We start from the raw sequence: 16,370 nt of genomic DNA, 5'->3' as shown, positions 1-16,370 counted from the left end.
TAGACGAAAAAATCAGTGTTAGTACATAATGTTGCTGTTATTTATAAATTATGACAATCATAAATAGTTATAACGCTTAGGGCCTGTATTAGGGCGATAAAAGACATGCTGTCACTGTCTAAATAATAATGTCAGAGTGTGACAGCATGTATTTTATCCGACAGGTAGCCATTATCCAGACATTGTGAAACAGGCCCTGAAAGTACTAGATCTGTATTAAATATTTCTTAAGCAGCGCTAACGAGTTTACATTGAAATAGTCTAGTGGTGCATATTATTATGCTGCGAGGATTTGAACCCACGGCCTCTCGATTGAGAGGACGAGGCCTTATCCATTACGCCACCACCGCTCCAATAAAATAATATTAAGTGGTTTATTACCAATTTGTTAATTTGTTTCTCCTTTTATTATAGATAAAATGGCGATGGCGTCTCCGTTTTGTTCAGGTAAAGAGTATTCTGATCAGCTTCAGAGACACATAATGTGTTCTAGATAATCGAAGGTAGGTAGACAATACCTATCTTTTCACTTGTCACATTTATCACGTTTTGTATATTATAGTCCAATTTAAACATTTCTCATAAAAGTTAGATATTTTAAAAATAGTTTACTTCGCCTCATGATAGTAGGAAAGGTCAAGTCAAATGAAGACTTTGTTTAAAAATCATAACGATGAAATTTCCACAGTTAACTTTCTATTTAGTTAAATTGTTTTAAAAAATTGTGAATTAGGCTTTTGTTTTAGTTGACTTCAATTTTGCGGATTGTGAAAAATCATTGTAATGAAATGAAAATTACCGTTTGTATTTTATAGCTGGTTTATAATTACAATTTGATTTCATCGTAGTCTAGGTACATCTGATTTAACAACTCGCTTACTGTATTCATGAATAAATACTGAAACATTCAATACTTAAAGGTGCAACTGAACAAAAGTCATGTAAAATTATCTGATGCTATTTTCGGAGCTACATATTCAAATTCAGGAACATCATGTATTTTTAATGACATTAACGTTATGTATTATAATATCGGCGTTACTAACCAGTACGTAAGTTTATGTATGATTACTTTTAATTACTGTTACCATTCGTCAATAGTTTGGTGATCAAAACTAACAAAAATATACGGGTGCAATATTTTTGAAATGTAAACACATTTAAATTATGGGGAATGCATACATGAAATCTCCAGTGAGTAGCAATTGGTTCAAAAAGTAACACGACCATTTATCGCAGAAGAAGTAAACAAAATCAATTGAGAGAGTTATATTAAATTAATTTAGGTACGTAAAAAGTGATGTAGGCACTTTTTACGTAGATGCAAAGTTTGCACATCAGTTAACCAATCCACCGTGGAACAGTGAGGTGATCTAAGTGAGTTGAGGCCTTATTGAGATATGCACAGATGTTCAATTCGAGTGAGCCAGGTGCAGAAACACCAATAAAAAATAGAATAACAGCATAAAAAACGGATCATAAATAAACAAGCGATGATCTTTGAAACCAGTGAAGATCTTTGGATCATTCAAGACAGGACTGCTTCGCATGACCTTTATCTTAATTCTGAGTAAAGATTTTTTTGGCCTTCTATAATGTTATCCAGAGGTTCTAATAAAAGTATAATTATCTGAATAACCTATCTTCTAAAATTGGCTGGTAATTCCTTGATATGCAAAAATCGGCTATAATTATTTGATACGTGAGTGTATTATTATCTTATGCAGCAGCAGCTTATAGCAAAGATTTCTGAGCCATATGTTGCAGTTATTAAGTACCTAATTTAAAATGTAGAACTACACAACTTATGTTTTTTAAAACAAACCTGGCTCTTCAGTTTTAAGTTTTTTTTTACAGACCTTGAAAACTTGAAATCATTGATTATTTATTTATGTATACCTACGTACATTTAGTTTATAGACCATTCTTTAAAAAATACTTATGTAAAAAAAAAACTAAAATCATTTTGGTAGATTAAGAGTAAGGTAAGATATACTAACACACGCTCGTGGTATTTATAATGTAAATAAAAATACTTATATATAAAAACTCACCATATACAGGCACTACACTACCTTCTATTCTACACAAATGAATTCTGATACGCTGATACACTTTTACACAATTAATTTTATAATGTATTCATATTAACAAATGCATTCAAATTCATATTTATAAGTACTTTAAGGGTTAGAACTGAAATTTGAAGAGAATTTTAGTATATAATTATGATATAATATAAAAACATTCATGATTATGTTAAATTACGTATATTTATCCGTAAAATACCAAATCATAAGTACCTAAACAAGATTTTAGAAATCGGTTCATCGGTAGTTCAGTTAGCTTTTCCCACTTTTCCAGAGGTACTGATGAATGTACCTAGATGCAAATATTGAGGTTGTCAGCCTTCCTGCATACCAAATTTCATCAAAATGCGTTCACCAGTTTTGTTACGTGAAAGTGTAACATATTTTTATGATCGTAACGACGTCAAGGGATACTACCTCTATGAAGAAATATATGTAGTACGTACATTAATATTGTATATTATGTATATATTTTTTCATATATACCACGAGAATATGACTTATCCACTTGTAATATATACGCATAAAGGTTAATAATTTCATAAATTATGAAAGAGGTTAAATATTTTATTAAGTACCTATGATTAATGACTGTCATAATGTATTTGAGTATAAGTGCGAATGGTGGACCTGCTGATAAATAACTAAACCAATTAAACGAGGACAAACAAAGAAGAAGTAAGTACCTAAGTACCTACTTAATACGGAATGATAGCGAAAGAGTTAATAAAAAAAAATACTCCTTAGAAAATGGCTCAGTATTTTTTATTTAATCGTATCTATGTAGTACAAATTAGAAATCACGGCGCAGATATTTGAACTAAACTAAGTAGTCTTCAGTTTTCTCTCAGTAATTTTCAGATAGATTTTCTGTAGTCCTTGGACGTTGTTGGCAAACGGGTTGACCGTGAGTTGTGGAGTGGACAGTGCAGAGGGTTCGAAGGTGAATCTGTGCAGTAGTGCCGCTAGTCCCGCCATCGACTGCATTTGACCAAGACGGGCACCTGAGAATACAAGAACACATAATTAATTAGAAGCTGAAACAACATACTATTTTTAATGTATTGCCTATGCGTAATGGGGTATGTCTTAACTACTCGTATGGGGACAAAAAACTTTGGTTTTAAAAACAAAATATACATACTACGGAACCTATTATTGGCCTTGCATCTTTACAATAATCTTAAGTAATATCATCCTGTAACACTGTTGTGTAGGCCGAATCTCACCACTACAGTAATTCTGACACTGTGAGAATGGTTTCACTTTAATTCAAATAAATATACGTAACTCACCTATACACGAGCGAGGCCCTTCTCCGAATGGTAGATAGACGAATTTATGTCTATCTTTCACAGCATCCTCTTCAAATCTCTCCGGTCTATATTCGAAAGGGTTGTCGAAGTATTGCTCGTCATGTTGAATAGCTTGAACAGGAATCAAAATTTTCACTCCAGGATCTAATGTAATGTCTAATTCTGGTATTACATATTTTTTTGCGCACACACGATTTAGTACTCCCAGTGATGGAAACTTTCTCATGGATTCTTTGAATGCCATATCAAGTAAAGTCATTTCAGCGATAGCTTCGTAGCACAGTTTGTTATCATATTTACTCATTACTCTATCTATATCTTCTTGTACTCTAGTCTGGATATCAGGATTGTATGCGAGTTGGTGCAACGTATAGCTAGTAGCTGAGGAGGATGTTTCGAAGCCAGCTGCAAAGAATACAAATAATTGCGCAACCATCATTTTCATGTCCATGTCCATTTCAACTGACGACCGAATGGCGTAGTGGTTAGTGACCCTGACTACTGAGCCGAAGGTCCCGGGTTCGATTCCCGGCTGGGGCAGATATTTGTTTAAACACAGATATTTGTTCTCGGGTCTTGGGTGTTGATATTTATATTTAGTATCTATCTATCTATGTATTTGTGTAGATATATCAGCTGTCCGACACCCATAACACAGGTTCTACCTAGCTTGGGGTTGGATGGCCGTGTGTGAGATGTCCCCACATATTATATTATATTATTATATTATTAACTTTTAAAGGCTGCCCATCTTTGTTTACGTTCTCGATGGATTCTCCACACATTTTACCTTTTTTTTCAAGCTCTAAAAGCAAATCCACGAAATCGTTCCGTCCTATCGGCGCGTAATTCCGCTGTTTTTGAATTTGTTCGAATAATTTACGAATTGCTAATTCAATTTCAGGGTTCATAAGCGCAATATGGTTTTTAAGGAACGGAAACACCTCCATTAGACAGTTGAATATCACGAATCTGCGCGATGGAGTGAAGATGAGTTTCCCCAGGTCGCGGAACTGCGAGTGCTCGTTGTTGATGGTGTCCATCTCGATGCCGAAGCCGCAGGCGCCGATGAACTCGGTGGTGAAGCGCGCCATGAGCTCGCGCACGTCGTAGGGCTCGGCGCGCGCCGCCAGCGCCGCCGCCGCCGCCTGCAGCTTGCCGGCGCACTGCACCACCAGCGGGAACATGCCCTTCAGCTTGTGCGTGGTGAAGGCGCTGGTCAGCCGCTGCCGCAGCAGCTTCCAGCGGTCCCCCTCCACGTGGAACAGGCTCAGCAGCAGCGGCTCCAGCGCGTCGTTGCGCGTGAGCCCGCGCATGTAGAAGTACGCGAAGTCCACGTTCAGGATCCGCTTCACCAGCTCCGGGTCCCGCACGATCAGCTCGGGCGTGTTCCCGCGGTAGTAGCCGACCACCTTCTCATCTTTGTATTTGTTGTAGAGCTCTTCCGATATGTCCGTGATACTTTTGTAACCGAACAAATTTCGGAAATGGGTTCCGAAAATTGGCACGGGTTTTTCATGCTTCACATTTCTATTGGCCCAGTAATTATGATTTCTTGTGGAATAGTAATAAAAAAGTAGTAGTGCTAATATTATTAAATATAGCACGAACATATTTCGTGTAATACACGAGATCAAGGTAAAATATTAGAAGCTGTTGTCAACCATCTGAAGCGAGGACATAGTTTATATACCAAGTTCATCAGACCTTTTCTGTTTGCCATGTTAACAAAGTAGGTTTTATAACGATAACGGAGATTATTGTACATAATTATGTGTTAAGGAGAAACCATCCGCTACTGTATACTTATATAAAATGAGAAATGAAAGATATAGCACTCTGTTCACTTACAACGAAAATAAGCTTGGTCATATTTTTCATTACCATCTATCAATATCAAGATCTGTTGATTTTTCAAGTTTTATTAAAAAAACATAAAATTACAGCTGATTACCTGTTACATATTTTTTGTTCAGTAAATAATTACATAAATATATAGAGTCATAAGAAATGATCAGTTTTTCGCTATTAGTACAGTACTATGTGGAGAAACGTGGCAGTTTGGGGAAAAACGCTTTCAAACGGAAGTTATGTTTTTTTTTCAATTCACACACTATACCTTAAAGGCTAAAACAAAAAAAAACCTTAGTAATGAAATGTTTAAAATTAATTTAGACCCTTAACGGGTTTAAGCTATTCTTTAAACGATGTGGATGCAAGTTTATTTTTAAACAAATATGGTAGGCATAAAAAAGATAAGATACAAATTTATACTAAGCAGTGGCACATAATATCATCATTATAAAAATACTCAAGTACCAAAATTAATGAAAACTGACAATTATTTTAGTAAAATTTGCAAGTCTCTGGTTCACTTTTAATAGATGCAGCTTTGATTCCATTTCTGTATAATGATGAATAACATGTACAATTCATAAAATGCATCTACACACTGTTAATATACGAGTACTAACTTTGCATAGTTTTTAGACAGATCTAATCAATTTTATAACATAATTACTTAAGCCAAAACACGAGTCGACCCACCACTGCTGCCCGTATATTTGAGGTAATAAAACAAAAAATAATACAAAAACATACAAATCGCGGAGACTGTAATTAGACTACGACCCGTGTGGAAACCGGTATGACTGGCAGATAACATGTTCATAATTCATAACAAAGATTAAAGTCCCTCAGTATAGTACTACGCAACTAGCAACATGGTTGTGATTCTGCTAGTGGCTATCGGTCTGATAGCTTTTTATTTTTACTCGACTAGAAATCACAGTTACTGGTCTAAAAGAAATGTGAAACATGAGAAGCCCATACCGATTTTTGGAAATCATTTCCGAAATATATTCGGTTACAAGAGTATCACGGACATATCGGAAGAGCTCTACAACAAATACAAAGATGAGAAGGTGGTCGGCTACTACCGCGGGAACACGCCCGAGCTGATCGTGCGGGACCCGGAGCTGGTGAAGCGGATCCTGAACGTGGACTTCGCGTACTTCTACATGCGCGGGCTCACGCGGAACGACGCGCTGGAGCCGCTGCTGCTGAGCCTGTTCCACGTGGAGGGGGACCGCTGGAAGCTGCTGCGGCAGCGGCTGACCAGCGCCTTCACCACGCACAAGCTGAAGGGCATGTTCCCGCTGGTGGTGCAGTGCGCCGGCAAGCTGCAGGCGGCTGCGGCGGCGCTGGCGGCGCGCGCCGAGCCCTACGACGTGCGCGAGCTCATGGCGCGCTTCACCACCGAGTTCATCGGCGCCTGCGGCTTCGGCATCGAGATGGACACCATCAACAACGAGCACTCCCAGTTCCGCGACCTGGGGAAACTCATCTTCACTCCGTCCCTCAGATCCGTGATTTTGATTGGACTCATAGAAATTTATCCGAATCTGATGAACTATGTGTCCGTATCGAACAAGGAAATTGAAAAATCTATATTGCAAATTTTCAACCAAATTCGAGAACAACGTAACTATAAACCCATTGGTCGAAATGATTTCGTGGATTTGCTTTTAGAATTGGAACAAAAGGGGAAAATTCAAGGAGAATCCATCGAAAAAAGAGATTCTGATGGTAAACCGATACAAGTTGAGATGGATCTGGACATGAAGGTTATGGTCGCGCAACTGTTTGTGTTTTTCGCAGCTGGTTTTGAAACCTCCTCCTCAGCAACCAGCTTCACCTTGCATCAGCTGGCATATAATCCCGATGTCCAGACCAGAATCCAAGGAGATATCGACAGGGTTATGACTAAATACAACAACAAACTGTGTTACGAATCTATATCAGAAATGAAATTACTTGATATGGCATTCAAAGAATCAATGAGAATGTTCCCATCTCTTGGAGTCCTTAATCGTGTGTGTGCGAAAAAATATGTCATACCAGAACTGGGCATCACGTTAGATCCTGGAGTGAAAATTTTGATTCCTATACAAGCTATTCAAAAAGATGAAAAGTATTTCGATAACCCAACCGAATATAGGCCAGAGAGATTCACAGCTGAAGCAGAGAAAGAACGACACAAGTTTGTTTATTTACCATTTGGCGAAGGACCGCGTGCTTGCATTGGTAAGTTTTATAATTCTCAAATGGGCCTCTGCGTATTAGCTTTGGCTCCATGTACGCCCTTGCAATGTTTCGATACCTCATAAAAATAAAACATAATTACTTTTTTTATTAGTAAGCAATAACCAAAATACTTAATGACTAACAACTTAATGATAATCAATAAACAAAACAGAACTTTGAACCTACCGATTTACCCCATATTCGTATCTATAGTGTCGGTGAGTTGAATAAATAAATAATCAAGTATTGTAATTATCAATATCAGGCACTAGACGATTATAATCTTAATTTACAAACAGATATGGTAAAGTGTTATAAATTGTACCTACCTACAAGTTATACATAATACTCTACCTATCGTATGTTTGTCGGTTACACTTCATAAAGATTAAAGCGAATCACAGACGGTTAAGATAATATTTCATGTTAAGATGTTGTAATATAAAGGTTTGCTGCCTGTTCATAGGATGGACAGAGTGTGACGGTTCATAAGATTTCTAAGATGAGAGATATTCTGATATATGCACTAAGATAATATAACATATTATCTTTACCGTCTGCATGTGATGTGCTTAAACCATAATTAGTTTCTAGAACAGTCTATTTGGTAACAAAGATAAGGAATGAGTATTTGTTCTTACCTAGTCATAATAATGCCTGAGTGATATCAGTGTAAATTATAACATTTATTATGTCTTACTCTTAGTTCTACCTACACGCATACTACATTACTTAGTTATAATTTATCATGTAAAACGTACAAAGGACTTAGGTATGTTGTGACAAGCAAAAATCACCGCGCCAATATAAAAAAAGGATAGAATTTACCTGCTTAGGTATTTTTGTACTGTCACATAGATCTCAAAATTAAAGTATTTCTTACTTTAGTGGTCACTATAACCAACTCTAAACATTAAACGCATTTTCTACTAGCTTTCAGACGTTTGACAGGTGACTAAAACAGTAATTTTTTACAGGGTTTTTTAAGTCGTATTTCCATACTTAATCACTAACCACCATCAACACCGTTTCTTCCAGGAACCCGTCTCGGCCACATGCAGTCTCTGGCCGGGCTGGCCGCGCTGCTGCACCGGTTCACCTTCGAGCCCTCAGCCCTGTCGTCCCCCACGCTGGAGGTCAACCCCTTCTCCAACGTGGTGCAGGGCATCAAGAAGAATATCCTCTTGAAGATTACTGAGAGAAAAGTTAAGAGCGCCTAATTTTGTTGGTAGCTACAGTCCGTACGATTAGTTAGGATCCATTTCCGTTTTCATGACTTTATACGATAGACTGTAGACTGCTTTTTAACAGCTGAATATTTTAATTATTCAGATACTATGTAGTACTAACAATATAGGTAAGTAATATAATTATATCCTAATAGATATATACTAGTGTGAGTTTGTTAAAATCCACCAGTACAAAGATCACAAAGATCGATGTGCAGGGCAAATTACTCGCTTATATATTATGACCTTGATAGGACAGGCTTATGATTCATTATCCAACCAGAGTGCAAGGGTTGGTAAATAAAACCGTTGGTAAATAAAAGAACAACGAAAAGAATCTAATCATTAATTTGTTGATTTTAATGGATATGTATATTTTGATGTTGTTTAATAATTTAATTTAGTATCAAATGTTATGCAAGTATCTTGAATGTAATATTATCTGACTTACAAATAAATAAAAAGTATTATTCTAGCCTCGAATTACGGTTCGATACGATTATCTGTAAGATAATAGTAATAAAATTAACGTGGACGTTTTTGTTTCATTTGCCGCAACCTTATGATAGTGAGATCATTGACCTAAACTCATGAACATTATGGGAGTTTCTGTAAATACTTATTTATAACCTATGTAAATAAAACACAGCTTAAGCAGCCTTTACCGCCACCACCACCGATACATTAGCAATAAAAAATCCGTATTATACTTATCTGTCAAAACTGTCAATATTTTTATGGATCTGAAATACCGGCGTTCAATTCACGAAGGCGCGTACCTATCTGATTTTAATCGATTTTACACGCGCTTTTGTGAAATACTTTAACTAAAATTGAAGATTTTTTGGTTATGTGGCGCCCTTTTATCGTTATAGTGCCACAAACTTATCTGTTCCGGTGAGAGCGAACTAAATTGGTCCATATAATCTATGTCAATATGAAATTCATTAGTACAGTAAGTAATGAGGTATGGACCAATTTAGTTCGCTCTCACCGGAACAGATAAGTTTGTGGCACTATACGAACGACGATATGTCAGTTTTGACAGTTAGGGTGCTTTTCCACCAGAGATGTGCTATGCAGCTATGCTGCGAAGATGTGATATCTACGCTACGAAAATATGTGACCGTTTCCACCAATACTACGCTAGGTAGCTGTGCGAGGAAGATGCGCTACGAAGATGCGCCGCCGCAAAGTAGCTGTGCGAGAAAGATGCGCATCTCGAGCTATGCTATGTATCGATAGTAGGGAAACGACGGGGGCGGCGGCGCCATAGCTACACCACTCGCGATGGTCCATAGCACATATCCATAGCACGCATCCATAGCACACATCCATAGCACGCATCATTCCATACAAAAAACATATCTTAGTTGAATCCGTTTCCACCAGTGCTAAGCTATGATTAACCAATAATATGATTGGTGGATATCAAACGCATCCATAGCATCGTAGCATAGCACATCTCTGGTGGAAAAGCACCCTTAAGCTACTATGCGGTGATGGATGGCACATCAAGGCACATACGGTCGCACCTTGGTAGCACTATTATCACTTGTCATCTTAGGTGGATGGAACCCATTAGATCTCAGCATTAGATACACAGACACAAAGATAAATAATAAAAACGCAACTCACGTCCCCTTTGTTGGACGTTAAAATAGAATGTGTTTCCATCGCATGAATCACTGGCTATTAAATTAATTCAGGCGTTTTCTCTGACGAAACTTCAACTGAGGTACACAAGTATGCTCGAATTGCGAATGAACTGTACACTTTTTACCATTTTTTAATCAATCATGTCAATGTTTGAATGAATTAAATTATATGTTTGACAAGGTAGGTACAAATGTGTAAACTTAGCTACCTACTTATGAAGCCGATTATACGTCTACCGCAGGTACAAAGGTACAAAGGCAAAATAACACTCTGTGTTTGACCTTCAACATCCGCCCACTGACGCCTCACTGTCAATAGTTCTCGGTTCAAAGGTCAATACGTCTAGCACAGGTTTTGCAATGAGCCGTTTTCCTTGACAGCTGTCAGTTGAGCTTTTGGGTAAGCCGATAGATGGCGTGAAAACGCAGTGTACCAACTGTCAAAAATTACATAGAGAGCAAAGAGTACTAAACTCAGAATAAGAACTCACTAGTTGTGATTAAATGTCGGGTGGTAGCGCGAGCCATCCTTCCGAGGCTCAGACTGCATGTGGCTTGGGATAGTGCTAAGTATTCTGTGAATAGTTCTACCCGCGCCGTCACGTAGTGTTCTTTTCTCTATGCGCGCCGTTTGAACGGGTGCTGCGTGCGAGAACTGATTTTCTATTTTTATTTATTGTATGATCCTAAATAAGATCCCAAAGAAATACTTACAAGACAAGATGAGAATGTGTGCCGTCGCAACTTGTAAAAATAAAGGACATCATAAATTTCCAAATGATGAAAGCCAGGCGCAACAATGGATTAAGGCGACTCGGATATAAAGCAAAGCAAATATAACATAAGCACTACTACGTTGCTATTATATTATTATTGTAAATGCTTTGATCAAACTTACCTCTGAACCAAGACGGCTTTCCGTCCAGTTAGTTTGGCATTCCGTTTTCGTAACTCTATCTTCAGATTGGCAAGGGACCATGATCCATAGTCCTTAGGCATTATTACAGTATAGCAGTCACTATCACAAGAGTCACTATCTCACAAGAGTCACTATCTCAAAAGAGTCACTATCTCAAGTGCACTAACTCTACAGTATCAAGGGAGGAGAAGCAGATAGCTCAACTACAACTCAATTAATACAGGAGAAACACAAGGAAACTGAGAAAACTTGAAAAGAACGGCTGTACGCACAATCGCACTGAACGCTGAAGCCATAGAGAAAAGAACACTACGTTTTAAGAGATGGGAGTACAAGGGAAAAAAAAGAAAAAATAATTGTATTATTATTATTCTTTTTTTTGGCGGGTAGTTGTGAAAGACTCTACATATTGCTATATAAATTAATTACAATAATAATAAATAAAACAAAGTAATAAATTTCATTGATTTAATAATATGAAAGAATAGTAAATTCTACCTGCCAGCTATTATTTTCTCTTCAATATCTTCAAGAACACTTGTGATTGACACATAAATATTGACATAACCCTACTTTGCACCAAAATGGACACACTGAAACAATCATTGGCTGACCTCAGCACTCACTTCAGCACCAGTATGGCAGCGTTTCAAGAGGGCTTGCAGAATTCTCAGGTGACGCCATCCACAGAAAGACTTGCAGCTGACTTTGCCACATTCAGGGCTTTTATATTGACGGCACTAGAGAGTCTGCAGCAGCAGGTGACTTTGATGGCACAACAAATGGACCTACAAGAGATGCATAGCCGTCGAAAAATGCTCCTGCTCCATGGTGTCAAGGAAGAGAAGGATGAGGACACGGCTGCTGTGGTCGTAAAGGTCATGGGTGACCACTTAAAGGTGTCTGCTTCTTTTAACGCCAGTGACATTTCACGGTGTCACCGCAAGGGCCGCTTAGTAGGTGATAAGCCGAGAACAATCCTTGTTAAGTTCAAGAACGTAGCCACCAGGGACCAAATCTGGTTTGGGAAGACGGGTTTGAAGGGCAGTGGCATGATCCTGTCAGAGTTTCTAACCAAACCCCGGCACGATGCTTTCATGGCTGCAAGACAGCGCGTCGGCGTCTCCAGGTGCTGGACGAGGAATGGAGTTGTGGTTGTGCAGAGCCCTGATGGCAAACAACATCGAGTTGCTACACTGGGCGAGCTTGATAAAGTGTGCCCCGCAAAGCCGCCGGCGACCAGAACTGCGGCTCCTGTCCCCGCATCTCCGCCCGTCACTCGTGATGCAAAGGCCGTCGCAGCTTCCATAGCAAGGCCAAAACGAGCTGGCACGGCCAAGAAGTAGCAGGTTTAGCGAGTAGTCTTGTTTTCATTGTTTAATTTCTACCTCAAAATAGTTTATTGTAAATGTAAAGTGTTGTTTCTGTAGTTGTCAAATTGTGTATGTCATGTGTCAGTGTCAATGTCTTTCACAGACTACTTTCAACTCAACTGTCATTTTCGTTTGTTTCGTTCACTCAGTTTTCTTTTTTTACGGCCCTGTTGCGTATGATAGTAGATTTAATTTATTTCCGAGCTCTCAACTTTACTGCTGGCAGATGGAATTTTTCTTTTTAGATTAATAAGTTAGATAATTTTTTTAATTTAATTATTAAGTGGGATATAGTATATATATATATATATATATATATATTATTAGGTATATTTTATAGGTATTTATTATTATGTTCAACAATAGTAATGATTGCGATTCGGATAGTGCAGAATTTGATTCTTGTGCCTCTTCGGATGAGTTAAACAGTAGTTGTAGTAGCTTTTTGAGTCTGCCCTCCTTACCCGAGGTGTTAGACTGTCAGTTCCGTGATGTCCCTAAAAATTTCAACGTTGTTCATATAAATGCTCAAAGTATTCCGTCTCATTTCTCGGATATGCTGGCTTCTTTTGATAACAAAAACTTACATGCTATTTTAATTTCCGAGTCATGGCTCAAGCCGTGTCTCCCTTCCTCTTCTTACCAATTACCCGGTTTTCACCTGCTTCGCAACGACCGCACCGGTTCTCGGGGTGGGGGAGTTGCCATTTATCTCCGTTCTAATATTCCCTACTCTATATTGAGTTTGTCAACTCAACCACCTCCGTCTGATGCAGGCGAACATCTTTTTATTGAAGTGACTCTTTCTCACACCAAGGTTTTACTTGGTGTGTATTATAGCCATTCGTGTAAAGTCAATTTTTTTAAATCATTCGAGAATCTCATTGCGGACTTCACGCCTAATTATAGACATAGTATAGTAATGGGTGATTTTAATACATGTCTATTAAAGAATGATTCTAGATCCTCATGCCTTCAATCTATTGTTAAAGCTAGCAACATGAATATCCTTCCTCTTAGCACCACCCATCACTTTCCCAACGTTACTCCCTCTCTTCTTGATCTTATCTTAGTATCTTCTACAAATCATGTTGCTAAGCACGGTCAATGTGGGGCTGATGGTTTTTCTTATCATGACCTCATCTTCCTTTCTTATAAAATTCGTCCCCCCAAGGCTAAGCCAAGAATTCTTCTTCAGCGCAATTTTGGTGGAATGGATTTGGATAAACTGAGAAGGGATGCACGGAATACTGATTGGAATGTTGTTCTAGATGCAGACAGCGTCGACGAACAGGTGTCTCTTTTTAATTCACTACTAACCAATCTTTATGACGTGCATGCCCCGGTCAGGGCGATCAAGCTAAAGCACTTGCCAGCGCCATGGCTGACTGATGACATTAAAAAGATTATTTCCCAGAAAAATGCTGCCAAATCAAGATATAAATCTCAGCCTACTGAAGGGAATAAACTGAAATTTGTAGCTCTAAGAAATCACTGCAATAAGGTGTGTAGGGACGCACAACGACGCCATATCCATAAATCTGTTGAAAATGGCGATCCAGCCAAAGTATGGAATTTTCTTAAGTCTTTAGGTGTTGGTAAGGCCCGTAATAACGTCGTCCCGAAAGACCTTGATCTAGATTCTCTGAATTCACATTTCTCTTCTACCTCTGATTTAGACTCTGCTACTAAAATCAAAACTCTTAATCATCTTTCCTCCATACCAACACCCGACTTCCCTTCATTTAATATTCGCCAATTTTCCGATTGTGATGTTGAGAAGAGTATTCTTTCCATTACTTCCAACGCTGTTGGGAGTGACAGCATTAGTCGAAATATGATAGTTCCTATACTTAACATAATCCTTCCTATCATCACACACATCCTTAACTCCTCCATTATCTCTAGTACTTTCCCCACCCTTTGGAAAGAAGCCCAAATTATCCCTCTTCCCAAAAAACACAATCCATCGTCTTTTTCCGACTATCGACCTATCTCCATTCTTCCTTTCCTCTCCAAAGTCCTTGAAAAACTTGTTCATCGCCAATTAAGTGGTTTTCTCATTCGCAACAATCTCATGAATCCCTTCCAGTCCGGCTTCCGCCCTGGCCACAGCACGGTCACTGCTCTTGTGAAAATCACTGATGATATTCGCCAGGGTATGGAAAATGGAAAACTTACTATCCTATCCCTTCTTGACTTCAGCAATGCTTTTAATACTGTCAATTTCGACATATTGCTGGGGATTCTTCGTTCTCTCAACATATCTCCAACGGTGATTGGCTGGTTTCAAAGTTACTTGCACGGGCGCCAGCAACGCATCCGTATCGATGATTCATTTTCTAAATGGTGCAGTACCTCAGCTGGCGTACCGCAAGGTGGCGTGTTGTCCCCCCTCCTGTTTGCTATCTTCATTAATAGTATCTCTGAAAATTTGTCTTCTTCCTACCACCTTTATGCGGATGATCTTCAGATCTACACACATGCAGTTCCTTCTGATCTACCTCAGGCTATTTCACTAACTAACAGTGACTTGAACAGCATATCCGACTGGAGCAAACGACATGGACTTAGAGTGAATCCTACTAAAACTCAAGTCATCATATTAGGCAGTTCTAGACTCTTGTGCAATGTAGACCTTGTTCATCTCCCTTCAGTGCTTTTTGATAATGTCCAGATACAATTTGCGAGTACGGTCAAAAACCTGGGAATCTTTATCGACAAACACTTGTCTTGGGGACCACAAATTGAATCAGTCAGCCGAAAAGTGTTTGGCTCAGCTGCTTCGCTTAGGAGATTGCGTAATTTCCTTCCTACATCCACTAAGATTGCGCTTTCTCAATCTCTATTATTACCGATTCTTGACTACGCCGACGCCAGCTATCTCGATCTCACCGAGGAGCAACTTAATAGGCTTGAGCGACTTCAAAACTTTTGTATACGGTTTATATTTGGTTTACGAAAATATGACCATATTTCCGAATATCGTATAAAACTCAAGTGGCTCCCTATTCGCCTTCGACGGAATACTCATATCTTAACGCTTCTCTACAACATACTGTTTAACCCGGCATCCCCTCAATATTTAAAAGAGCGTTTTCAGTTTCGGCACTGCTCACACGATCGCACACTTCGGTCTGCTCAGAACTTGCGACTGCTAGTTCCGCCGCACAAAACTGACTTCTACGGTGACTCCTTTACGACGAAATCAGTGGTTCTCTGGAATGCTCTTCCTGAAGAAATTAGACGTGCACCATCTGTGGCCTCTTTCAAAGAAAGGGTCAAATTGCACTACCTACAGTCACTGACTAACTAGTTGAATATAATATTATGTAGTTAATGTGTATTATTTATGTAAGTATATTATAGGTATATATATATATAATATATATAGTTATTAGATATTTATTTGTTGTTTTATTTATTTATTTATTTAGTGTATGTACTGTTTAAGTAGTATATATTTTATGTATATATATACTTGCACCACAACTACCTCACAATCATATAGACTTACTCTCTTCCATCCAAAGGTTGTCTGGTAGAGATTGCTATAAGCAATAAGGCCGCCTTTTTGTACTGTTTTATTTTTAAGTTTTGTTTTTTGTAATTTTTATTCTTGGTGCAAATAAAGTGTTTTGTATTGTATTGTATTGTATTGTATTATTTTTTTTTATTCACGCGTACTAACAGAGGGTA

General features: G+C 38.4%; 2 protein-coding genes across 2 annotated transcripts; one reads left to right on the top strand and one right to left on the bottom strand.

The window, feature by feature from the left end:
• Positions 1-2,833: 2,833 nt before the first annotated feature.
• LOC119694928 (probable cytochrome P450 6a18) lies at positions 2,834-5,066 on the bottom strand. The gene is made up of 3 exons (XM_048628894.1): positions 4,140-5,066; positions 3,386-3,868; positions 2,834-3,094 (listed from the first exon to the last, which is right to left on the bottom strand). The coding sequence occupies exons 1-3, from the start codon at positions 5,017-5,019 to the stop codon at positions 2,916-2,918; spliced, it is 1,542 nt and encodes a 513-aa protein (XP_048484851.1). The 5' UTR covers positions 5,020-5,066; the 3' UTR covers positions 2,834-2,915.
• A 1,018-nt stretch (positions 5,067-6,084) lies between these two features.
• Positions 6,085-8,736, top strand: LOC105382725 (cytochrome P450 6B2). Its single transcript, XM_011552652.3, has 2 exons — positions 6,085-7,492; positions 8,531-8,736. The coding sequence occupies exons 1-2, from the start codon at positions 6,130-6,132 to the stop codon at positions 8,710-8,712; spliced, it is 1,545 nt and encodes a 514-aa protein (XP_011550954.3). The 5' UTR covers positions 6,085-6,129; the 3' UTR covers positions 8,713-8,736.
• The last annotated feature ends 7,634 nt before the right edge of the window (positions 8,737-16,370 follow it).

This window comes from Plutella xylostella, chromosome 22, assembly GCF_932276165.1.
Source record: "Plutella xylostella chromosome 22, ilPluXylo3.1, whole genome shotgun sequence".
NCBI lineage: Eukaryota > Metazoa > Arthropoda > Insecta > Lepidoptera > Plutellidae > Plutella > Plutella xylostella.
The sequence above is the reverse complement of the archived record's forward strand: the minus strand, read 5'-3'. Positions and strand labels throughout refer to the sequence as shown.